This window comes from Rhopalosiphum maidis, chromosome 2, assembly GCF_003676215.2.
Source record: "Rhopalosiphum maidis isolate BTI-1 chromosome 2, ASM367621v3, whole genome shotgun sequence".
In the NCBI taxonomy this organism is placed as follows: domain Eukaryota; kingdom Metazoa; phylum Arthropoda; class Insecta; order Hemiptera; family Aphididae; genus Rhopalosiphum; species Rhopalosiphum maidis.
Window position 1 is genome coordinate 924,067 of NC_040878.1, and position 23,902 is coordinate 947,968.

Genomic DNA, 23,902 nt, shown 5'->3' on the forward strand with positions numbered 1-23,902 from the left:
ATAAATAAAATGACATTTTTCTTTTACAGCGAGGTTGTGACCCGCAGCCCGCAACGTGGCTACCACACCGATCGCGTTGACGCGTTCCTTATGCTCGCATTCTCCCGATGGCGTGTCTCGTTTCTCGTACTTTCGTCCCACCGCGTTTTTGTTATGACGTCGAGCGACGAGCGTGGTAGTTGTTCACACGCGGTTGCACACACCACGCGGCCCATAGAGCAGTCGGCCGTCGCGCCATAGTAGACATAATAATAATACGCAGGCTGCGGGGCGACCGCGGTACAGGCGCGAACGCGGCAACATCGCCCGCCAGTAACCGTCTCTCGCTCCGTAATCGCTTCGATCGCCGCCCGCCAGCACACATCTATGCGCTCGAGCGGTCGTCTCCACGGCGCGCACGATGCCACGATACTTAGTAATAATAATAATAATGATGGATGATGATGATATGTACGGTGGTGGCGGCGGGTGCATTCGGGCTGCGCGCACGCGTGTGCACCGGATTGTAGATACAAACCCGCGTGCGCGCGCGCACAATATACAGCCATAAAGGTAGCACAGTTCACCCTTCACCACCATCGCCACTACCATCCCCACCACGGCCTACACCACTACCACTACAACACCACCACCAACACAATCGTGCATTTGTATTGGCTAGTTTTTCGCGTCGTTGGCCGCCCGTGCGCGTTCAGGCCTCATCAAATTTTTTTTGGACTTTGACACCCATTCCCGTCGTCGCCGCCGTCGTCGTCGTCACGATTATGGTTGTCCGGACGAACAGCGAACGAAACGATATGCAATCGTCTAACGGCGGTACGATGTTTCGATTACAATGTCTCTAACTGACATTTGTCTAATGTATCTCTTATTGTTTAATTCTTAATACCCGTTTTTTCCCCGTTTTTTTTCTATTTTTTTTTTTTGTTTTATTATAATTTTTTTACGTTTTTTTTTTTTATATACATTACCTACATATTAATTTTCTTTATTTTAATTTAATTTTAAATTAAACTACTTTTATTGAAAATTGTATACTCGTACTTAGTATTCTAAATCCACTTTAGCTCGTATATTTAATATAACTCATAAAATCTACCATCTCTGTCGTCTTACGTTTATATATTATTATAATATTATATACGTTTCTTATACACGCGGGTGGATTTTCAATTCGTCGTGAAGTAAAAGAAAAAGTCACAATTGCTCGTTCGTATTCCAAAAACACAATTTCCAAATTCAGAAGAAAAATGTCAATCGTCGATGATACGTCTCATAGTTGCACCTAGATTTATTTATTTATACTAAGAATTCGTCGATAGAATTATTTCCTAGTTACGAGGATATCAATTCATTAGTAAATATGAAAGATAAACCGAATTCAACTCGTATTTATGACGAGGATGGATTTCGCAGGCGAGCTGCTTGTATATGTGTGCGCAATGATTCCGATGAGGTAATTATAATATTGTTATATATTTTATACTTTAATTTGGTTTTTTGAGTTGTCAATAATGTACTGTGCCTAGTACATCATTTGCACTATCATTCTGATATTACGTCACGGTTTTATACAATTATAACACGTATGTTTCTAGTTTTTACACTGTTTTATTCCAATAAGTAAATCAAAGTTAATTTGATTCATAGAATTCAATATTTTTTTATATAGATGTATTCTACTGCATAGCTATCAGTTTAATGTATTTTTTACGTTGTTAAATCATCACTATTAATTTTTCTAAATAGTATTGATGTATTGTATTTGTACTTGGGAAATTTTATATGAAATACCTACCTACCTATTTACATAATATGCATAGTATTCTGTATCTACACTACAATTTATCTTTAAAACCCCGTTAAGAACTGTCTAAATTAAAATATTTTGATAGATTAAGTGATTTATAAGGGTTAATATATGCTAAAACAAACCATAACATTAGGCTGGGTTGTAAAATCAATCAATATTTATAATTATTGAGTTATTTTTTTAACTGGTGTATATATATATTTCACAAGATTTACTTACAGAAATTCTTATTTTTACTCTGTAAATTTAGTTTCATTTTATTTTTACACAACATTTGATTAGCCTTACTGGTCATTTAGATTAGATAGGTATTACTCTGGGTATTACATATTTGATTATCATACAGGTTATTTTTATTTCTTAGAAGTATTAACTAAAAATAACATTTTTAAGGTATTTGAATAAGTTGGGCAGATAAACTAATTGTCTTTAAATCAAGGTACCTACTTACATTATCTTTATAGTTTACCTATTATAGAAATGTTGTAATGTAAGTAATGTAACTAAACACTAGCATAAAATTTAAATATTCTCATAAAAATGATTCTTATAAATACCAAGATAAATAGTTCTAATAGACTTGACATATTTTTAAGTACCTTTATGTAATTTTTTATCTGAAGTTTATTTTTAGTAGTATAGTTCATATGTAAGTATATCCATATATTCTTAATAAAAAATGATAAAATATTTAAAATTGAATCTATAGAGTTGTTTATGGTTCCTAATTGTATGTTTTTTTTTAAGTTTAAAGTTCTCAGTTATATTTGTTTTTAAAGCTTTTGTAAAATTACTGATATTATTAAAATTACTATATTTACTAGGTATATTATATAAATGCTAACATAGGTATCTAGTTAATTATTTTATATTTATTTCTACCTACCTAACACTTATTCTAACAAACTAATAATTTTGTATAACAATATAAATATATAGTATACCTAATAAAAAATCATTCTTAACATATTCAACATGGTAAATCTTTGAATGTCTTAATTTAATAACTACACATGTAATTATAAAAATATTAATAAAACATAACTTTATGAAATTAGAAAAAAAATATATTTTAGAATTGATTTTAGTTATTAATTATATTACTTTAATGTATCTAATTCTGAAAATGGTTTTGGTTTAATTACATACTTAAAATTTACAATTTTAGCTATTATAAAGTGCTTATCTTTGGTAATGAAATCCAATAATTGATTGCACTTTTGTAATTATTTAATATTTATGTTGCAAACTAAATTCCAATTTTGGTGTTAAATTGACACACACACAATAGACATAAACAGAATATATGTACTTATATATATACTTAATATATACTTAAAAGTATTAAATACTAACTGAAAAGTAACAAGTTACATTTTTTTTATTTATACAGTTAAAAAGAAAGAATTAATATATTGTTAGTTCTCAAACTTGCTTTAAATTTTACACAAATTTCCCTCATTACCTATATTTATCTAATACTATTATTAAGTAATATGATATATAATGGAACCTGTATTATATTGTGTAATAAATAAATTATCTTTATATTTAAGATAATTCTAAATACTTGGGCTCTTACTATGTAGTTCCAATATTAATTTACATTATCTAATATGTAGATTAATTGGATTAAACTATTATTGTAATTAAGCCTTAATTGCTGTAAAATTGTATAACATTGTAAAATGATTTTGATTGGGTTAAACTGATATTAAATATATATTTTTTTAATTTCACTTTTAATTCTAACTGTATCTATATGAAATTATTAAACATTTTATACATTATTATTCTTCTATAAAGTATATAGCACGAAGTAAATTTGTGGTTTGTAAGATACATGAATAGTCATATTCTATCTATATTGTAAGTAGATTAATATTAAATTTTTATATATTCATGAGTATAAAAAAGTAAAGTTCAGACTAACCTTTGAAGTTTCATACCAAAAAAACAAAAAAGATTAGTAAAAACACAGAGTTATTCAATATTTTTTAACCTAGATCTGCCATTGATCTATAATATTTTACAGGAATCATATTATCTAGTACAAATAGAGAATTTATTCTGAATCTTTGTCCTATTACAATATATTTTTATGCCACAGTTATAACCAAGATTTGGCAACTAAGCTACTAAGCGCCTAAAGTCATAAAAATAAGTATTAAAAAAAGCACAGATATTAATGTAAAAGGAATTAAAAACATTTTGTTCCTTTAACTAAAAAGTAGCTGAATGTTCAATACTAATTATAACTGACATAAGTTATTAATTGTACAATATACAATGTCCTTGATATTTATAATATGAATTTTGTAATCTATATTTTCATTTGGGTCAAAGTAAACTCTGAAGCCAAGTTAGAAAAGTAGGTAACATATTTAGCATACTGTGTTTTTGGTATTATAACTTATACTAAAATGTTGATATTGTATTCATGTTATATGATATGCCAAAATATAACACTATTTAATAATTAGTTGAAATTGTATTAAATCTATTATTAATATTGCTTAGTGACAAATTATTATGTATGTAATACTTATATTAGATGTTTATTATTGACCTTAAATAACCTTTTATCAGTTTTAACTTTAGTATTCAACCTTTTATCTGTTTTAAGTGTTTATTCCTTACAGATTTATTTATTTTAATAATATAGTAAGATAAATTATCTTGATTTTTGCTTAGTCTCGAAGTAGTAACCTATCTATAAGTTATATATGTATATATAAAAGTTGGTAATGATTTAGCATTAATTTTATAATAGAGTATATGTGCTTGCTATAAAATCAATAATTTAAGACGTTTAAACTTTCGTGTAATTTGAATAGTCCTCAGCCAAATATTAAAATATATTACATATTCAAAAATGAAACCTTTGATTATTGACTAAAGTCATACTTTCAGTAGGTATTCTGTCGAAACCTGAGTGATAACTTTTGTTCATGTTGGATCTATTCCAAGGTTATGAATGTAGGAGTTAAAATTACCTACATATACTTAAACATAATTTAGAAAACAATGGTTATTTTTAAATTCGAGTACTTATACTTTTATTTAAATATATAATATATATATACAATATACATATATATTTGTGAATAAAACTATTAAATAATCTGTTAATTAAAAAAAAAATGTATTACAATATTGGTATGTTCATAATAGGTTCATAATTTTTTTTTTTTTTTGATAAAGTGTTTAAATGTTAAACATATATTTAGTAGCCTCAATGTATTATATAAATAATAATTATTATGGAGTATTATACTATATACTAATATTCTTATAAATTACTAATAACTAAATGTTAGTGAAATATTTTCTTTCTATATCCTAGTCACTAGGAATGCACTAGGACCTAGTGCATTGGTAATTAATTTGTAACGAAAACAGATGATTGCATTACTTGTTTATTAACTATAACTTTTAAGTAACAAAATTAAATTATTTGTTTTTATTTTTGATAAGTTACCAAAAATGTGACTGAAGAGTTCGTATTAATTTTTATTAACTTTAATTTGTATATTTAAAAAGAATTAATAAAAAATATTTATTTTTAAAACCAGTTGTGCAAAAAAAAAATATACTCATAATAATGTACTGATAATTAAAGTCTTGTACGTATTATTCTGGATATAATTTAAAATCTATGTATTTCTCATTATTATTTAAAAAGTATTTTGGTATTTTAAATTTCAATAAATATAATTGCTAAGACAATAAAAAACAAAATAATGCATTTTTTTTAATTTAAAATTACAATTAAAAGTAGAGATTGGTTCGCAGATCTAGCAATGGCCAAAGCCCATTAGTTATACATAAAAAAAAAAACGGAACAATATTAATTATCATGAACTATGATTGTGTTTTTAATCTAATATGACTATTATCACTAACTAGTATTTTTTTTTATAGTTAAGTTGCATTTATTTTTTACATATCCAATGTATATTTATAGAAATTTATCAGTAACTATTTGTATAATATTTATAAACTTTAATCATTAGTTAATCATACAATTGCTCAACACTACTTATTACCCTTAATAATATATACAATGTTTTTATTATGCATCAACATAGAAGCGAAACAATTATTATACCTATAACTTGTTGTGATATACAAATTTTGCCTTTCTATTAAACTATAAGCAATTGTATTGTAGTGGTGTAACTTGGGATAATTGATTGGTTGGTTTTATTAATTATGACTTGTGAGCATATTAAAATTTTATAACAATACTTGTTTTACTACAACCTTATCCATTTTCTTAAAATACATTAGATTCATATTATGGTTTTCAAGTATCATATACTTATAAATAGTATCAAACGTGAAGTAGAACATAATAATCAATAATTAACAATAAATATTTAATATTGGTATTAATAATTTAGTTGTTTGTGAGACTATAGCCTATTGAAACATGAGTACACTTTGTTATTATGACAGGTGGGTAGTTATTCTTTTTTTTTATTATTAGGTCATGGACATTGTGCCAAAAAAGAACTAAAAATTGAATAACCTGTGTAAACTTATGTTGTATATTAGTTAGGTATGAAATTTACATTGCTACTACATCTAGTATGTTATACGATAAAAATATCTAGTTCAAGGTAAACTTAAGTAATGCTACATTAAAATGTGCTCTTTTTTCACATCTCCACAAATGTATATAATGAATAATGATAACAGACTATTGTGCACATTATATAGGTATATGATACTTGTTGAAGGTGTTGTTGGTGACTTCATCTAGTAGACCTGAACAATGGATTGTACCAGGAGGTGGTATTGAACCTGAAGAAGAACCAAGTGCCACTGCTTTAAGGGAAGTAGTTGAAGAAGCTGGTGTTGTGGGCAGATTACATAGAAGACTTGGTACATTTGAAGATAGGGTTAGTATTATTACTTTTTTTTATAATAAAAAACTGCCTGTTGGTTTGTGTCTAATTTTTAATTAATTGTTTTAGACTCATATCAGACGGCATAGAACAGATGTGTTTGTTATGATTGTAACAGAAGAATTAGCTGAGTGGGAAGACTCTTTGGGCATAGGTGAGTTTTCTTAAAACATAAAATTATGTTGAGCTGCATGCAATTTTGACATTTTTACTTATTCAATAATTTATTAAGATATATATATATATATATTTCATATATATCATATTATAACATTTGTAAATATTGCTCATCATATAAATTCCATTAAGTACTTTTTAACTATAAATTATGCATTATTTGTTTTAATATTTTGAGTTCAATAAAAATTATACTTATACATAATTGTTAATTTATAAGCTTTTATTTTTGTAACTTAAAGAATATTAAAACCAAATAGTCTAGAATTTTTAACTTTAGTCTTGAAGTGAATTTAGAAAATACGCCTAGTCATACTTATCATACCTAAAATAAAAAAAAACGTGAGCAAACATAATACTAAGATAATATGCATATAAAATAAGGCAGTTATAAATATAATAGTAATAAACCATTAACAAATCTTAATTTACAAAGTAAATTTCTCAATATTTTATTTTCATTTCAGTTAAAGATTAAAACTTAATTATTATTAACAGTATTTTCATAGCCAATTGGTTCCTAATTTAGGTTACCTAATCCTACAAAAAAAAAAAAACACTACATTTGTAAAACAAAGTTAAATAGGGATTATATTAATTATTGTAAAAGTAAGCAACATAATTGTACTCAATATACATTTTTCATGATATGAGGGTCCATTAGCAAAACCAAAAACTGTATATGACATATCTTATTAGATACATTTTACGTAAGTGCATTTTTATCTGAAGTATTGTATTCCACTCAAAAATAAGTTTTTGTTTAATAAAAATTATTATTTATGATAATTTTGTTAAAGAATTTTTCTTTCAACACTTTTTATTTATGTATTTACATAAATTGATTAGTTTCAACTAATCTATATCTTTTTGTATGATTATCAATTATATCGGTATTATTTAAAAATGTTAAAATATAATTTTTCCTAGTTATTATTATAGTATCTTACCTCGACTTGAAAAACTTACATTGCTATATTATACTATACAGTAATTATTCAATCAATATTAATAATTTAACTTGTGAGCTTATTTAGATTGACTATCATACATTTTTAAGTAACAGTGTAATCAAGTGTACTCTAAGATTTTTATTTTGAATTTCATAGAATTCAAAAATTGTTAATGGGGCAAACTCTATATTATGCACATTAACAGTTCAAACTTCAAGTTAACAAAAATATGCTTTGTCTGTAAATAATATTTACTATTATTAAATATTAATTATGTTTGATGTAAGTTGATAGCAAGAGAAAAAATACCTCAATACAAAAATAGTGTATGTCCTGTATACATACAAGCACATTAAACTATGTTCCTATCATTTTTGTTATTGATATCTGTTTATTTGTATGGTGGTAGAACATATTGTAAACACAATAACAAGTGAGTAATAGGTTATAGATATCCATAATAGAATTATAATCTCATGGGGAAGTGACCTTGCGAGTTAAATAAATTATTGAACTATAAGCTGGAGAAATGTATACATTGATATTGTGTTGTTTTTGTTATTGTGCTTAAAAAAAAAAATGATGTTTACAATGTTTTGAAATTCAATACTTTGCTGTTTAGCACAACAGTATAGAAATTTCTTTTAAAATAGCTAATGCTATAGGGAACATTTTTTTTTACACAAATTGTTGTTACAAACATTAAACATACTTATTGTATTGGTAATAAATAATAATAGAAAAAAAATTAACATAAATAAAAATAAATACATTTAAAAGTTTAAATGCCAATTCTATTATTATATAAATTAAGCTTATTGTTCAAATTTATAACAGATTGCTAAATAAAGAATTAAGTTAAAAAAAAAAAAATGCCAAGAGACAGCTGTGGATTATCATTTATTTAATTATATTTTAATTTTAGTGTCTATAAAGTGATGACAATGAGTTGTATAACTCATTTTAATTATTTGTATATTGATTTATTTGTACCTTAATTCATAACAAAAATTTTCTTTTAGTATTAGTAATAAGTAAATTAAATTAAATTTGTTTGTAAAAATAAAGTTAATGTTATTAATTTGTTTAGGTCGTAAACGCAAATGGTTTAAATTGGAAGATGCACTGAATATGTTACGTCTACATAAACCCACTCAACACACGTACCTGGAAAGTTTTGCTCTCAATAAACAAAAAGCAAACATCTGAAAAAATCATCCTTAAAATAAATTATTTGCTCCAAATGGAAAAAAAATACTCCCTATGTTTAGATTAAAGTAATATCAATTTGCTAATAGATTTTAGTCTATTTTTAGTTAATGAATTCAATTTTATGTTTAATATCAAATTAAGTTCATTTACTTTTAGATATAAGGGAAGATTTTTTTTTTATTTTTTTTTTTTTTTTTGATAATGCAGAATTTGTAACGCTTTAAAAACAAACATAATTAAAAAAATCACTGAACTGAATATTAATTTATAAAACTATAACTATATGTGTATATACAATATTATGTTATAATAATATATCTTGTACGCACGGCTTCAATGTTTATGTTACTTATTGTATAAACATTTGACAGACTGCCAATAGCTTAGTGGATTAAACTGCTGAGTTATATTAATTAATTTAGTTTATACATTTTTCAATGTTAAAATCTTTTTTTTTCATTTGTAACCATAATAATTGTAATGCCCTTAACATGTTTTTGGTTTGAGGGGAAAAAATACATTGGAATAATAATAATAAAAAAAAAATCATGTTTATTTATTTCAATCACCGTATTTTTTGATATTTTTATACACAATATAATTAAAATACCATTAAATAAATATTCTAGTTCTATGAGTGCTGTTAACAGAATGTGTCAATTATAAATCATCCTGTAACAAGTTTCCAGAGAGTTGAACTTTTTCACCGGGTCTAAAAGCTGGCATACCCAGATATGGACAACTAGCACAGCGAAATGCATCGCCTAAATAACACTGAAAAACATATTGCAATATCAGTTAAATTTGAGTTTTAATTGAGTCATGCAATGCTAATATTTAAATGACATAATATAATGAACATGACAATTTCACTTACACTTCCACAAGATGATTTGGCGTTAGAAGTGTCTGGTTTGGGTGTGTCCTTGAGACGATTTGTTTCGAGTTCTTCTGCCAATCCACAAGTACAGTCTTTGCATGCTTTAGCCTTTTTGGTAGTAGCGCACACTGAATGTTTAGGTAACAAAAATTAAAATAATGATAATTTGTTATTTTTACGTCTTATAAATGCATACCTCTGAGTGAGGAAGTATCTGGTTTTTTTAAGTCATCAGCTTCTAATAAATCGTCTTCAGATATTGTTTCTGAATTATTATCGTCCAACTTCCATGCTGAAATTACATTTTCTTTTGTCCCTGGAATCAAAGTGACTTTATCGCTGGTACCAACCTGGAAACAACAGAATGAGCACATATAGACAGGTAAAGCATTTGATAGACTTCAATTGAATATTATTATCTATTTAGTCATGTGTATCTACTTTGTATGTGGGCATATTTCCAATGACCATTCCTGGAATGGATTTGCTCACTGTAACATTAAGAAATCCGCATAATTTCATATGCTTCACCAGTGTTTCTTCGGTGCCAACTGTGGTTTTTGCCATCAGTGTGCCTCCAGCAACCAGCAATGAGGTGTATGTCGATATTAAGCTCAGATTAGATGAAATATTGTCATCCACATCAAAGCTTGACAGAATGGCATTGTACAATGACCCTTTGGACACTTCTAAAATAAACATATTAAAATAAATAGTCAAACCAACAATATGAGTTTGTTTCTTTACCGAGATTCAAGTTTTCAACTATGGCAATTTTCACGTTAATCCTGTCTGCATAACAACTAGCGAATTCTTCTAATTTCTCAATGGCCGACGATTTTTTAACAACAAATAATAAGTTTTTGTGGTCAGATGTCCCTTGCGCTACTGTCAAACAGTTTTCGTCCAACAATTTCAATAGATCAACTTTGATGTGATGGTCGTCCATGACTGTCAAAACTGGAAAACGATTGCTCAATATTTCGTAATAAAAACAAAATGTGTTCCTCTTAGGATCTATAAACTCACGAATGAAACACTTCAGTATACAATCACAAACGACGAATTAACACTTATAATACTTAATTACAATTAAATTATTTAGTTTAAGATCATTTAAAAAAAAACCATTTAAATTTTAATCTTATCAGTTATATAGTTAAGTGTGTATGTATTATCTAAGGGTTATTATCATTCTAAGACTGTGTTCTCAACCAATCAGTGACGACTGATGAGTGATGTTATCTAATCACGCTAAACTAGATTTAAACACAGACATTATATAAAACCATAGAATAAATCACGCAGAATAAATGTTAATTACGAATTTAAAAATATCGTTTTTACTTTTTAGTTAAAAACCATAGACATAATATTATAATGTTAAAAAATAATAAAAAGCCAAATGGACATGTCCATTCCACGAACTAAGATCTTTAAAACAAAAAATAGTAAATACGGCCAATGATGGGGGGGCCATGGCCCCTCCCCTGGATACGCCACTGGTTGTGTAATGTCTATTTTTATAGTCTAATTATTTCGGAATAAACCTATTTTTTGAAAGCATATATTCAGTGGCGTGGTGAACGACGTTTGTCAAATGCAATTGCTTAACCCTAGAAATTTATATTAAGCTTAAAAATTAAAATTTTTGTGGATAAATGATAGTTAATTAACATACATTTTTTTGTATTAATATAGTATATAAGTATATTTTTTTTACATATGTACCTCTCTTCCGCCGTGTAAAAACTTACATACACCACTTTTTTATGTTTATAACTGTAAAAAATACAAAAATTTATAAAAATAATTCAACAGTAAACTTTAAAAAATTCAATTTATTACAAAATCCAGAACCAGAACCGAGTGAGGTTCTGCATTACATATACTTGATGCTTAGTCAGGATACTTATCTTTGTGTTGTTTGTCAATGTTTTTTCGAATAGTTAACTATCATAAATTATTAATAACAAGTATTTAAATAATTTATATTTTTGAAATTATTACCAAAAAAAAGAGCAGTTTCTTAACCATTCTTTGAATAAGAGTAGTATAGGCTTAAGTTCCTCCGAGACAAAATATATTAACTTTAAAATGTTTTGATATGTTTATGTTCTAAAATTAATTTTATAAGAGGTAACTTTGAAGTGTAATTTGATTAGACTGTCTAGACCACGGCCAAATATTAAAAACAATTATGTATTCTAATAAGAAACCTAATTTTTGATTATTAACAAAAATCCTATTTAATGAAGGTATTTACTATTTTGTTGAAACCTGAGTGATATTTCCGTACACGTCGGATCTGTTCCAAGTTTATGAACGTAGGAGTTAAAATCACCAATATATACACTAATTACTAAACATGTTTCATAAAAAAATTGTTATTTTTAAATTCAAGTGTAATCTTTACAGTATATTTATATTTAGCAATGAATTTTTTTTTCATAAATACAAATATTTACCTATTGAATATTTTGTTATACAATAATGTGTAAACGCTAATTGAGGGTACCTGGGTACCTACACTTAATATCTTTGCGTAGTCCTGCAATTTGAATTCTGTTTTTTGGTTAGTTCTTATTACATAAACATACACATTTATATGGCCTACCTATGCATTTCTTTTTAAATTTAATTACATATGCGCAATACAATTTTTTTTCTCAATTAGCAACCACCTAATTTAACCACTTATTATTTTTTACCTATGTTTTGTAATGAATTTTAGTAGTTTAATCAACTTTCTAAGTCCAAAATTGACCAAGTTACAGCAATTCAACAGAAAAAAAAAATGGAAAATGCACGTGGTTTTTTGTTTTTTTATTGTAACTCTGAAAATAATTATTCTAAGATTGTTTAGGCTTGACATTTTCATTCCTATTTATTAAGATAATACTTAATTGTTTTTATAAATTTAACTACTGTGAAATTTTCACTTTAGTTGATGTATTTAATATAACTTCTAGCAGAAAAAACTTTTTTTTTTTTTTAATTAATGGATTTTTGTCTTAACCAATTAACCAATCATTATTTAATCTTGTGTTAAATTATCATACAGATAAATCATAAATGTTTATTTTAAGGTATACCTAGTAGGTAATATTTATTACTCTATGGATTATAATATCATAGACTTATAGAAATTTGTCTATGATTAATATCATAAATTAATAATTTTCATATTTAAATTGTATTCAGTGGCGTATTTATTGGGTGGGGGTGGCTGAGCCCCCCCACCCCCCAAATTAAAATCATAAACATAACAACTATTTAAAATAGTGTGTCTCCTCCCTCTTTTCCTAAAAAAAATCCAAATACTTAATCGTCTCGCTCCGAAATAAAACCTATATACGCCACTGATTGTATTTATTTTACAAAGATTTAATATCTCAATTTTAATCACCGCATATTTAGGGTTTTGAGTTTAATGCTTACATGTTATATGGGTATATTATTAAAGACTAATCCTTAAGTGTCGTCACTGATGATAAAAACTGCGCATCTCACAATGTTTCACCAGACAATCCTCAAAGTTAACTTTAATTTTTCAGTCTGCGTACCATTAAAGCCCAGAAGTGTGGAGTATCTCAATAGTAGGTACCTATATCCAAATTTTGACTTGACACATTTTGATATCTTCCATAGCACCCGATAGAATGACATTGTAACTTAACCCTTTTTTCACAATAAAAATTAACAAATAAATAATTAAATTAAAAATTTGAGTATGTCTCCTTATATTTTCTATATCCCCGCACCTTACCATGGCTTTTTTCAATAGAGTTGATTTCCACGATAGCCATATCAACACAATACTTATACAATTTTTCAAATCCACATCATACATCAACAGCAACGATAAATCCATGAAAAATTATTAATTTTTGTGTCAGATGTCTTTTCATTATTACAAAAACTGTTATTGTATTGTAATTTTCACAGATCATTTTTGTAATAATTGTCCATGACTATAGAAATTAAAAAAAACTTTCATCAGTAGCTTAATATTTTTTAATTAGAACAAAATACATCTTTCTTGTGAATATCAAATAAAAAAAATCAAAACTAAATAGTTCAATACTAATTACTTTAAATTTTAATCATTGGAAAAAAAAAATAAAAATGTTATCATGTTTATTATCTAATCAATCAGTTTGTGATGAATGTGAAAATGTTATAAAATTGCAGAGATTGATGATTTGATAAAAATTTAAATTTATCCACACATCAACTGTAAAGCCATAGGATTTATATATGTCGTGAAATGTGGCTTTTTTAATGAGCATAATTTTGTTCTGTAACATATCTTTTCACAATAATGTTTGTTTTTTTCTCAGTTCAGGAAATGAGTTTGTTTGTCAACCGATCACCATAATATTTCAACTATGACAATTATTATAATTTTAAGTCAACAGTCTTATACACAAATTTTTTAAAAAATAGTAAATAAATAGTATCAAATATATTTACGATTAAATGTTTGGTATAGAGTATTATAAAATTATATAGTTACATAAATTGTGATAAAAAATTATACATTCATAAAAATTATTTAACATTAAAATCTTAAAAATTACATATTCAGGCTGCAAAATAAGGAGCAGAACTGAGTGGTCCATACATGACACGCCGAATTGGAGCACTTCTCTTTGTGTTATTAGTCAATGTTTCACTAAAAATAATATAAATCAATAAATTATCAATTTCAATTGATAAATATTATTGAAATGGAATAATAACCTGATGTTAGAGCTCAAGGTTTTTGAGTTCAGTTTCCGGCCATTGGAGGATTTAAGGTTAATATTGTCCTAGAAAAATAATGAATATATAGATTAGGATTTTTCCACATAACATACCATTTAATAGCCATACTGTTTCGGTAGTGGCTGGAGTCGATGTTGAAAATTTTTCCATACTTTTGACATTAGCATTTTTCGTTACATTAGTTGTTTCTGATAACACACCACAATTACTAGATGACTTTGCTACAATCTCACAGTTGTTTAACTTGCTGTTTAACCAATGAATCACTAACAATAATAATATTGTAATGGATTTTATTTTCCTTCAAAATCAATACTTAATAATTTATATCGTAAAAAAAATAAAAATTACCCTTGTCGTTGCTGGCTAAACGCTCTTCTTTTTCTTTTAAGTTCTGTTCTACAACTGTGAGCCTATTTTTAGTTTCCAACAATTGAATATTTAGATTTTCAATACTGGAAGTTTTTTCTTCGAGAGATTTTGACAACTTTGTGTTTTCACTTTGATACCTAAGAATGTCTTCTTTTTGTTTCAACGCAATGTCTTTGCTTAACATAAGCTAAAACCATAATATAGTATGAATAAAATATCAAAATTATAACATAATCGCATTGATGGGAAATTCAAAAACCTTCTGTGTCTGTTCCTGATTGGAATCATGTAATTTTTTAATTATTTTATTTGCTTGTTTCAATTCATCACACATTGATTTTAAATTGTCTTCATTGTGTTTCTTTAGTTCTTCGTTTTCTTTTACAACAATTGATAACTGCTCCTAAAAAATGATACATAATATTTATTAATATATAATATTATAGATAAACAAAATTGTCATAACACATTTCCAAATATATATAAATATATATTTAGGTCAAAGATTATAAAAATACAGTGTAATAATTGGTAGATATTTATTTGTATGTACTTGATAAATATTTTTAAAAAACTGTACTTAATAATCAATAAAATTAAAAACAATATAGGGTGATATAGAAAAAATTAAATTAATTATATCACAAAATTGGTAACAAAAAATATTGTGATTTTTTGTGGTCATTTAATGGAGTCAACAAATTACTAATATAGTAACATGTTTTGAATATTAAGAGGACATCATATCTTCAAATGCATAATATAGCAAATTTACTTTCAGCAAAATCAATTATTATATTGCCAATATTAAAGATTAGAGTGAATTGACCAATTATCAAAATTTGAAGACAAACAATTATCCATGTTAATACATTGGTTTTTATGTATTCCAATTGTTTTGTTTTTGTGTAATGTACATTACCCGATATATCCTAGTTGGTGATTATTACAGACAAAAACAAAGATAAAAAAATAAAAACACAAAAAAAATTGAATTTGGGCTTAATTTTATAATTTGTTTATGCTCTACATTACATCATTGTATAATTATTATGATTTTATTTAAATTGTGTTTTTCATAAATAATTTTTTTTTTATTCAATGTTTTAGGTGTAGCAAGTGTTTATGTGCCCTTATTACAAGCAGTCACTGATTTAAAGTTATCTTAATACATTCATTTCTATATATATGTATCATATAAAATAAAATAAATATTTTACATACTTGAAGTTTATTAGATATGTCATAATAATTATTTTGTTTCTGAAGCAATTTAGTATTTTGTTTAATTTCCTGGAAAATAATTCAAAATTAGTTTAAATTCATAATGCTATTTAGACTAAATACTTACATTTTCTAAAGATAAGATATGATTTTGCATTCTTTCAATAATTTTTTTCTTAATATCTCTGTCTGATATTAAGTTTTCATTAGTATTAATTAGGGATGTAGTTTCCTCAATTAAAGTTTTGTTCTTGGATTCCAATGTTTTTATGCGTATTGACATTTCACTAAAATAAATGATTATATTTATTTATTTGATAATTAATAATCGGTAGAGAACAACAATATAGAATGTTTACTTAGGTAGCAGTGATTGTGAATTAGGCAGAATGCTGATTAGAAAATGAATTGGCTAGATACAATCAACGGAATGATTGAGTAATAAACTGTACTATGTTTGGGCATACACAAGGAGCAAGGCAGCATTAGAAGAACCATTTATAAGTTTATGTAAAAATCATAAGTTAGCATAAATTTATCTATTAGCTAGGTTTGACAAACCTAACTTAAGGATAATGGGATGAAGAATATTTAGTGCAATACTAATGACTATTGAAGGAAGACACGTTTTTGAACTCTTTCTATAAAATAAAAATCAGTAGTAGTAAAAGGGTTCTAAAGAATGGTACTATACTCGATCACGAGTTAAATAAATGAACAGTACATAGCCTAAACAGAAGAATAGTCTTAGGTCGAAGATACATGTTTAAGAACCCTAACATTTTATATTCTGTCAGGATCGGCAGATCTAAAATTTTTCAAGATAGCACAGATATCAGAGATGTTAATTATAAAATGGAAAGTTAACAGGGCAAACACTAGATATAGTATACAGTTTTAAATATATATTTACCTAATTTGTTCAGATCTATTTTCTGATTGAGTTAATAAACTTTGAATTTCTTTATTTTGCGATTTAATAGTGGCTTGTAGAGAAGTACTTAATCTTTCCTGTTGTGCAATCATTTCTTCATGCATTTCACGCAGTTGTTTCATTCGTTCAGCATCTAACTAAGTGAGTGAACAATATACAATTAACTAAATAAATACAAAATATTTAAAAAAAACTTAATCTACAAATACTATATTTGAACAAGTAATAAATTATGAAATTACTTTTTCATATTTTTCTTTCCATTGGTCTATAATTTGTTCTTGTTTGGTAGTTAAGTTAATTTTTTCATGATTCATAGATGATTGACATTTTTCTAACTCAATGTTTTTGTTTGCCAATTCATTATGGAGTTTTAAAAGTTCTCGTTTCAAGTTATCAGTTTCTTTATCTTTTAATTCAATTATATTCTAAAATAAAAATAAATTATTTTCTTACTAAAATTAAATAAAAAGTTAATTTACTTTGATTGATGTCATTTTTTTGCATATGTTTTTTGCTACATCAGAATCGGATGCTTTAGACATTTCAATGGCCAAATGACAAAGGTTTTTAAATTCATTTAGTTCAATTATTTTTAATACATACTTTGGTCCTTTATAAATTTTATTACCCATACATTCATCTTGAATTAACAGTTTAAATCTAGAGAAAGAAAAATATTGATAGTTTATTTTTACAACTAAACAAATGTGTACCTCAGAGGATAATATTGTCTAGGATAGTATAAGATATATGAAAATTGTACATAAGAATTAAAAACTTAAAAATGTCTTACTTAGGTCCATCATCACCAGTTGCGTCTGAATTATTTAAAAGTTGAATTATTTGATTTGGAAAACCATCAAAGCAGACGACCAAGTCTTGAGACTCTTTGATAGTTCTAAAGCTCTCTTCAGTAACATTTGCCGTGATGTAGAAAAGTGGGTCATTTTCATCAGAAGCAGAGATAAATATAGTCTGAAAAGTATTTAAAATATAGGTTAAGTATTTAACTAACGGATTAACATAATTATATTTGTTTAACTATATTTAAAAACATTTATGTAATCATTCAAAACTGTTCATCAGAATTAAAAAAAATCTTAATCATAGGATTAGAAGAAAAGGTTTACCTTTTCAGCTTTTCCTAGATTTAAATTTAAAATTAAAACATTTATAATTAGTATTAATGGAATAGTAAGTATATTTTAATTGTAAATTTTGTATTTATATTTATTATAAATAATATATATATATATTATGCAGATTGCTGGTAATATTATTCATTATTGTTGAATAATACTTTATATACAACTATAAACAGTACATAGTACAAGCATTTAAAAGTAAACTTGATATGTGAATACTACAAAACATGAAACTATTTGTGACTAGATCACAAAGTGCCTTACTTCCTTACTTTTTCATTGTCACGAAAAGTTTGTTCCACCGTAATGACAATGTCCAGAGGAACCTTTTCGTTATGCCATGTATCTTTTATATAAACGTTTTTCAGCTTAGAATACATCTGCCCTTTCATCTCAATGTTCCGTCAACATTACTGTTTGAAAAAAACGATACGATGTAAACGATAATAGACAATAGTTTATATTCACACAGCAAAGTCTGTCGTAGTCGAAGACACAATAATCTTAATCATTTTAATATGGAGTTTTGTACTTGTGTAGGCATGTAACTCAGCTCGTTCTAGTCGTTCTTGTTGACATCGTTCGTTGGACATAAATAATAATATTAACATTCAAATTTCTTATCATTATTAAAATGATTGTATTAGGTAATTTTGTTATCAGTTTAGAGTTGTACAGTTGAACAGGTTCACTTTTGGTGCAGGTTGAAAAGTATTCGAATAAGTTGAACGGTTTTTTAGATGACATTATTTTTTATGAAAATCTCAAAACAATCGTACTGGACCGATTTCCTAGTTCTAAAATCTCATAATGACTAACGAGAGTCTTTTTTTAAGAAAAAAATAATAAAATTGCTTGTCCTCTCAGTCAACAATCACGGTGAAGTGGATTGGTTCTCAGACCTCTTTGGGAATAATACGATTTACAGTTTCCTTGTAAATGACTACATCAGTTTCTCCAAAAAAAAACTTTTTCCTATCACATTAATACATTATCCGCGAATCCATTGTTCGGGAACTAACTTAACTAAAAATTAGGTAATATTTTGTTATATTTTTTATTTAAATATTTAATTCCTCTTTGTGTAAATTAAAAATCTTTGTATGTTGTGTTCGTTAGTGACGAAATTATAAGTTTTATTTGTTATTTTTAGTAACGTACAGTAGTGTTAAAAACAAGAATCTGTGGTAACGATTATGTCAAATCGGCGCGACGGTATGTCGTCGAAACAAATCTATGATCTCGACACCATATGGGGAGATTTGAAGAACGGAATTGAGCATGTGTACAATCGCCAGTCGATGCCTAAGCCCCGTTACATGGAGCTCTATACTCATGTTTACAATTACTGTACCAGTGTGCATTTAAACCCCAATAAAAACGCATCCGTAACGAGTAGTCGTTCCAAAAAGGCATCGTCAACGTCCACTGCACAAGTTGGTGGTGCTCAGTTGGTGGGTCTAGAGTTATACCGTAGGATTAAAGAGTTCTTAAGGCACTACCTGGTGGACTTGATCAGCCGTGGTGCTAATTTCATGGACGAAGATGTACTGTCTTTCTATACTCGTGAGTGGGAAGACTATCGTTTCAGTTCAAAAGTGTTGAATGGTGTATGTTCATATCTTAATCGACATTGGGTACGCAGAGAATGCGAGGAAGGCCGTAAAGGTATTTATGAAATTTATCAATTGGCATTAGTGGCATGGCGAGACTGTCTATTCCAGCAATTACATAAACGTGTTACTAATGCCGTCCTAAAGCTGATTGAACGTGAACGAAATGGTGAATCAATCAACACACGTCTGGTTAGTGGTGTAATTAACTGTTATGTTGAGCTTGGCTTAAATGAAGAAGAGCCAACTCTAAAAGGTCAGAGTTTGACAATTTATAAAGAATCTTTTGAAAAAACATTTTTAGAAGAAACTAAATGTTTTTATATTAAAGAAAGTGATCAATTTTTGTCTAATAATACAGTAACAGAGTACATGAAAAAGGCAGAACAACGTTTACAAGAAGAACAAAAGCGAGTGCGAGATTATCTTCATGAAACCACATTAGTTGGTCTTGCAGATACTTGTGAAAGAGTGTTAATTAGAAAACACATGGAAATTTTCCATGCAGAATTTCAAAATTTATTAAATTTCGAAAAGAATGATGATCTCGGTCGAATGTACCAGTTAGTTTCACGTATACAAGATGGTCTTGGCGAGTTGAAAAATATACTCGAATGTCATATATTGGCACAGGGTCAAACTGCTATCGAAAAATGTGGAGAAATGGCTTTTAATGATCCAAAAACCTATGTCAGTGTTATCCTAAATGTACACAAAAAATACAATGCACTGGTTGCCATATCGTTTAATAATGATTCAGGATTTGTTGCTGCTTTGGATAAAGCTTGTGGAGGATTTATCAATAACAACTTAGTCACAAGACAATACAACTCAAGTTCTAAAAGTCCGGAAATGTTAGCCAAATTTTGTGATCTGTTGTTGAAAAAATCTAGCAAGAACCCAGAAGAAGCCGAACTTGAAGATACATTAAATCAAGTGAGTAATAATAGTTTTTTTAGAGGATGTTGATTGGTATGTGTTGTTTCTGACTTACATAGCACGATACAACAAATACCTCTAGGTATCTTCTAATCATACATAAGTATGAGATTCTTACAACAGTTTTTTTTAAATATTTATAGTTATAATGTTAGAGCAAATTAGTTTACTATACAATTTGTAGAGAATATAAATTGTGCTAAAGCAAAGATTTTTTATCACATTTTTATTTTAAAATGAATTGGGTATAACTTATTTGTACTTAAAAAATTGAAATTTTTTAATTCATATTTTGTTTTAAAATAAATTTATGAAAAAAACTTCATTTAATCAAAGTTTGTATTTTCCTCTACAATTTTGATAATATGTAAATTTGTTTTAACATTAACTGTATACAATCTATAGTAAGAATTCTGTTGTTAGATTTGTTACTTTGCGCATGATGTTGATACAACACATGGAAGGGGGTATGACTATTACAACAATTGTTGACTTAAATTATTTTAATTTATCCATTTGTTAATATAGGTAATGATTATGTTTAAATACATCGAGGATAAAGATGTGTTCCAAAAGTTCTATAGCAAAATGCTTGCCAAACGACTCGTTCAACACATGTCTGCCAGTGACGATGCTGAAGCCTCAATGATATCTAAGCTGAAACAAGCCTGTGGGTTCGAGTACACTTCAAAACTTCAACGTATGTTTCAAGATATTGGTGTGTCTAAAGATCTTAATGAGGCTTTTAGAAAGCACGTATCAAACTCAAACATGCCTCATGATATCGACTTTAGCATACAAGTATTATCATCAGGTTCATGGCCTTTCCAGTATCTTCTTACATTTTCACTGCCGTCCGAATTGGAACGATCCGTTCAAAGGTTTACCCAATTTTATAGCGCCCAGCATTCAGGGCGTAAACTTAACTGGCTGTATAATATGTCCAAAGGTGAATTGGTTACTAACTGTTTTAAAAATCGGTATACATTACAAGCCTCCACTTTTCAAATGGCCGTTTTATTGCAATTCAACCTACAAGAGTCGTGGACAGTTAATCAGCTATCAGAATCAACACAGTTGAAAACTGATTATTTGATACAAGTTGTACAGATATTGTTGAAAGCAAAACTCCTAACATGTAATGAAGATGAGGCGAATGTGGAAGGTAATTCCCATGTAAAGCTTTTTCTCGGGTATAAGAATAAGAAGTTGCGCGTAAACATCAATGTTCCAATGAAACAAGAAATAAAACTAGAACAAGAGAGTACACACAAGCATATCGAGGAAGACAGGAAAATGCTTATACAAGCTGCTATTGTAAGAATTATGAAAATGCGCAAAGTCATGAAACACCAACAGCTGACAGCTGAAGTTTTAACACAACTGTCATCAAGATTTAAGCCTAGAGTCAATGTTATCAAAAAGTGTATAGACATCCTGATCGAAAAAGAGTACCTAGAGAGAACCGAGGGACAGAAAGATTCGTATAGTTACTTGGCTTAAGTGACAATTCGTTTAAAATTTCTATTTACAAATATTTTGTATTATGTTGCATATTTTACTAATATTTTTTATTCTTAAGTGTAAAATAAAACGTTCTTTAAAAGATGATTTGACCTAATTGATCGATAACCCAATCATTATTATGTGATTTACCAATTTATATTTGTTCCGCAGAGATGTCAACTATGTCAAATTATGTCAATATATTAAATTCTGTAAATATATGTGTGTGTGTGTGTGTGTGTGCATGTAATTATGTGTATATGTACGTAAGCGTCCATGTACATAATAATATGGTCTTTCTTTATTTCTATTCTAGATAAACATTAAATTCATACTTAAAATTATAAAATTGCGTTTTTGAATTTTTAACTGATAGTATGACGATTTCGGACGACCGTCGTATTTTGAGTTGGTTGTGCAAGGGGGTGGGGGATTAGAAGTGAAAGCGTTTTTTAATTTTTAACGTTGCGTCGCACACGTCCAGTTCCGAATTTCTCGGTGGCTTTCGAATTATTGTATTTTAACACATAACATATTATATTATGTTTGGTGGTCAGAATTGGCACAGTTACGCTGTCTCATTTTCCGCGGTATTCAAACGCCACTGGGCCACTGCATCTCGGTATAATAATACAGGTTCAAGTCGAAGTTTGTGTGTCGCTGCGTACAGTCTACCCACACGAGACGTGAGTTCTACATCAACCGTAGTGGCTTTCTGGAGTGTAATTAAAGAAAAATCACCATACAACAATAGCGATAGAGAAATATAATAACTTGATAAATTGGAACATCGAACATCTACTTATTGTCTTATTATCATTATTAAAATAAATGATAGGCTATTATTTCCGGGTTAAATGTGTGACCATGCGGCAGTTATAAAGACGTACACGTATTACTATATTAGGTAAACTGATTTTTTTAATTTTCGAGGTCAAGTGTACTTATAACATATCTATCCCTTATAAATGATTTAAACGGATTACCTAAACAAATACAATTACCCACACGTATTAAAAATAAATTCATTTGATTTGAAAAGTGTTGCTAAATTATGTGGGAGATTGGTGGCAAATTTAATGTACCTAGTAAATGTGAAAATTCGTGGACTGAACCTGTATTTTGTTTTAACTTAAAAACGATGGATTTTTATTTGATCTAATAAGGAATAATTCTAGAAATTGTGAGGTCGTAAGTGCAATTGTTTAATAATTATATATCAAACGCGTATTCGCATTCGCATATTGACAATTTATAATATGCATGTATAAGTTTTTATTTTTTTATGTATATTATTATAAATGATAGATAATTTACAACAAGAACTGAAATTGATGAGAAGTTTACAATTAAATAGTAGGTACCTATTTTGATATTTATTCATGTTTTCATTAATTTGCATAATATTGTTTTCTATTTTTTTTTCCAATTAGTATGAGTAATATTTC

At 27.5% G+C, this 23,902-nt stretch overlaps 4 protein-coding genes across 7 annotated transcripts; 2 read left to right on the top strand and 2 right to left on the bottom strand.

Annotated features, from left to right (window-relative positions):
- The first annotated feature begins 706 nt into the window (after positions 1 to 706).
- LOC113551458 (diphosphoinositol polyphosphate phosphohydrolase 2) lies at positions 707 to 9,623 on the top strand. Its single transcript, XM_026953709.1, has 4 exons — positions 707 to 1,456; positions 6,559 to 6,720; positions 6,796 to 6,880; positions 8,947 to 9,623. Exons 1-4 carry the CDS (start codon positions 1,364 to 1,366, stop codon positions 9,063 to 9,065), a joined length of 459 nt encoding a protein of 152 aa, XP_026809510.1. The 5' UTR covers positions 707 to 1,363; the 3' UTR covers positions 9,066 to 9,623.
- LOC113551457 (anamorsin homolog) lies at positions 9,598 to 13,629 on the bottom strand. 2 transcript variants are annotated; one of them, XM_026953707.1, is made up of 6 exons: positions 13,515 to 13,629; positions 10,696 to 10,908; positions 10,390 to 10,637; positions 10,145 to 10,298; positions 9,946 to 10,076; positions 9,598 to 9,842 (listed from the first exon to the last, which is right to left on the bottom strand). In XM_026953707.1, exons 1-6 carry the CDS (start codon positions 13,615 to 13,617, stop codon positions 9,729 to 9,731), a joined length of 963 nt encoding a protein of 320 aa, XP_026809508.1. In that variant the 5' UTR covers positions 13,618 to 13,629; the 3' UTR covers positions 9,598 to 9,728. The 2 variants fall into 2 exon arrangements, with proteins under 2 accessions (XP_026809508.1, XP_026809509.1); XM_026953708.1 differs by lacking the exon at positions 13,515 to 13,629 and adding an exon at positions 10,978 to 11,105.
- A 784-nt stretch (positions 13,630 to 14,413) lies between these two features.
- Positions 14,414 to 19,243, bottom strand: LOC113551293 (spindle assembly abnormal protein 6 homolog). Of its 3 annotated transcripts, XM_026953456.1 has the most exons (13): positions 18,929 to 19,243; positions 18,669 to 18,809; positions 18,045 to 18,226; positions 17,731 to 17,911; positions 17,491 to 17,676; positions 17,228 to 17,385; positions 16,442 to 16,601; positions 16,315 to 16,383; positions 15,350 to 15,493; positions 15,070 to 15,277; positions 14,827 to 14,984; positions 14,695 to 14,762; positions 14,414 to 14,626 (listed from the first exon to the last, which is right to left on the bottom strand). In XM_026953456.1, exons 2-13 carry the CDS (start codon positions 18,786 to 18,788, stop codon positions 14,536 to 14,538), a joined length of 1,725 nt encoding a protein of 574 aa, XP_026809257.1. In that variant the 5' UTR covers positions 18,789 to 18,809; positions 18,929 to 19,243; the 3' UTR covers positions 14,414 to 14,535. The 3 variants fall into 3 exon arrangements, with proteins under 3 accessions (XP_026809257.1, XP_026809256.1, XP_026809258.1); XM_026953455.1 differs by having other exon boundaries at positions 18,669 to 19,231; XM_026953457.1 differs by lacking the exon at positions 18,929 to 19,243 and having other exon boundaries at positions 18,661 to 18,799.
- Positions 19,244 to 19,371: 128 nt separating this feature from the next.
- Positions 19,372 to 22,803, top strand: LOC113551292 (cullin-1). The gene is made up of 3 exons (XM_026953454.1): positions 19,372 to 19,433; positions 19,550 to 20,945; positions 21,477 to 22,803. The coding sequence occupies exons 2-3, from the start codon at positions 19,593 to 19,595 to the stop codon at positions 22,449 to 22,451; spliced, it is 2,328 nt and encodes a 775-aa protein (XP_026809255.1). The 5' UTR covers positions 19,372 to 19,433; positions 19,550 to 19,592; the 3' UTR covers positions 22,452 to 22,803.
- The last annotated feature ends 1,099 nt before the right edge of the window (positions 22,804 to 23,902 follow it).

What these genes read in the sequence shown, in the direction of transcription:
- LOC113551458 (XM_026953709.1), top strand. Translation starts at nt 1,364, where the DNA reads ATGAAAGATAAACCGAATTCAACTCGTATTTATGACGAGGATGGATTT. An exon ending in TTGGTACATTTGAAGATAGG is followed by an intron (nt 6,721 to 6,795) that starts GTTAGTATTATT and finishes TAATTGTTTTAG; the next exon opens with ACTCATATCAGACGGCATAG. An exon ending in GGAAGACTCTTTGGGCATAG is followed by an intron (nt 6,881 to 8,946) that starts GTGAGTTTTCTT and finishes TAATTTGTTTAG; the next exon opens with GTCGTAAACGCAAATGGTTT.
- LOC113551457 (XM_026953707.1), bottom strand. Translation starts at nt 13,617, where the DNA reads ATGTCATTCTATCGGGTGCTATGGAAGATATCAAAATGTGTCAAGTCA. An exon ending in AGATACTTCCTCACTCAGAG is followed by an intron (nt 10,077 to 10,144) that starts GTATGCATTTAT and finishes CTAAACATTCAG; the next exon opens with TGTGCGCTACTACCAAAAAG. An exon ending in CCAAATCATCTTGTGGAAGT is followed by an intron (nt 9,843 to 9,945) that starts GTAAGTGAAATT and finishes TATGTTTTTCAG; the next exon opens with TGTTATTTAGGCGATGCATT.
- LOC113551293 (XM_026953456.1), bottom strand. Translation starts at nt 18,788, where the DNA reads ATGAAAGGGCAGATGTATTCTAAGCTGAAAAACGTTTATATAAAAGAT. An exon ending in ACTGGTGATGATGGACCTAA is followed by an intron (nt 17,912 to 18,044) that starts GTAAGACATTTT and finishes TTCTTTCTCTAG; the next exon opens with ATTTAAACTGTTAATTCAAG. An exon ending in ATATCTTATCTTTAGAAAAT is followed by an intron (nt 16,384 to 16,441) that starts GTAAGTATTTAG and finishes ATTATTTTCCAG; the next exon opens with GAAATTAAACAAAATACTAA.
- LOC113551292 (XM_026953454.1), top strand. Translation starts at nt 19,593, where the DNA reads ATGTCAAATCGGCGCGACGGTATGTCGTCGAAACAAATCTATGATCTC. An exon ending in TTGAAGATACATTAAATCAA is followed by an intron (nt 20,946 to 21,476) that starts GTGAGTAATAAT and finishes TTGTTAATATAG; the next exon opens with GTAATGATTATGTTTAAATA.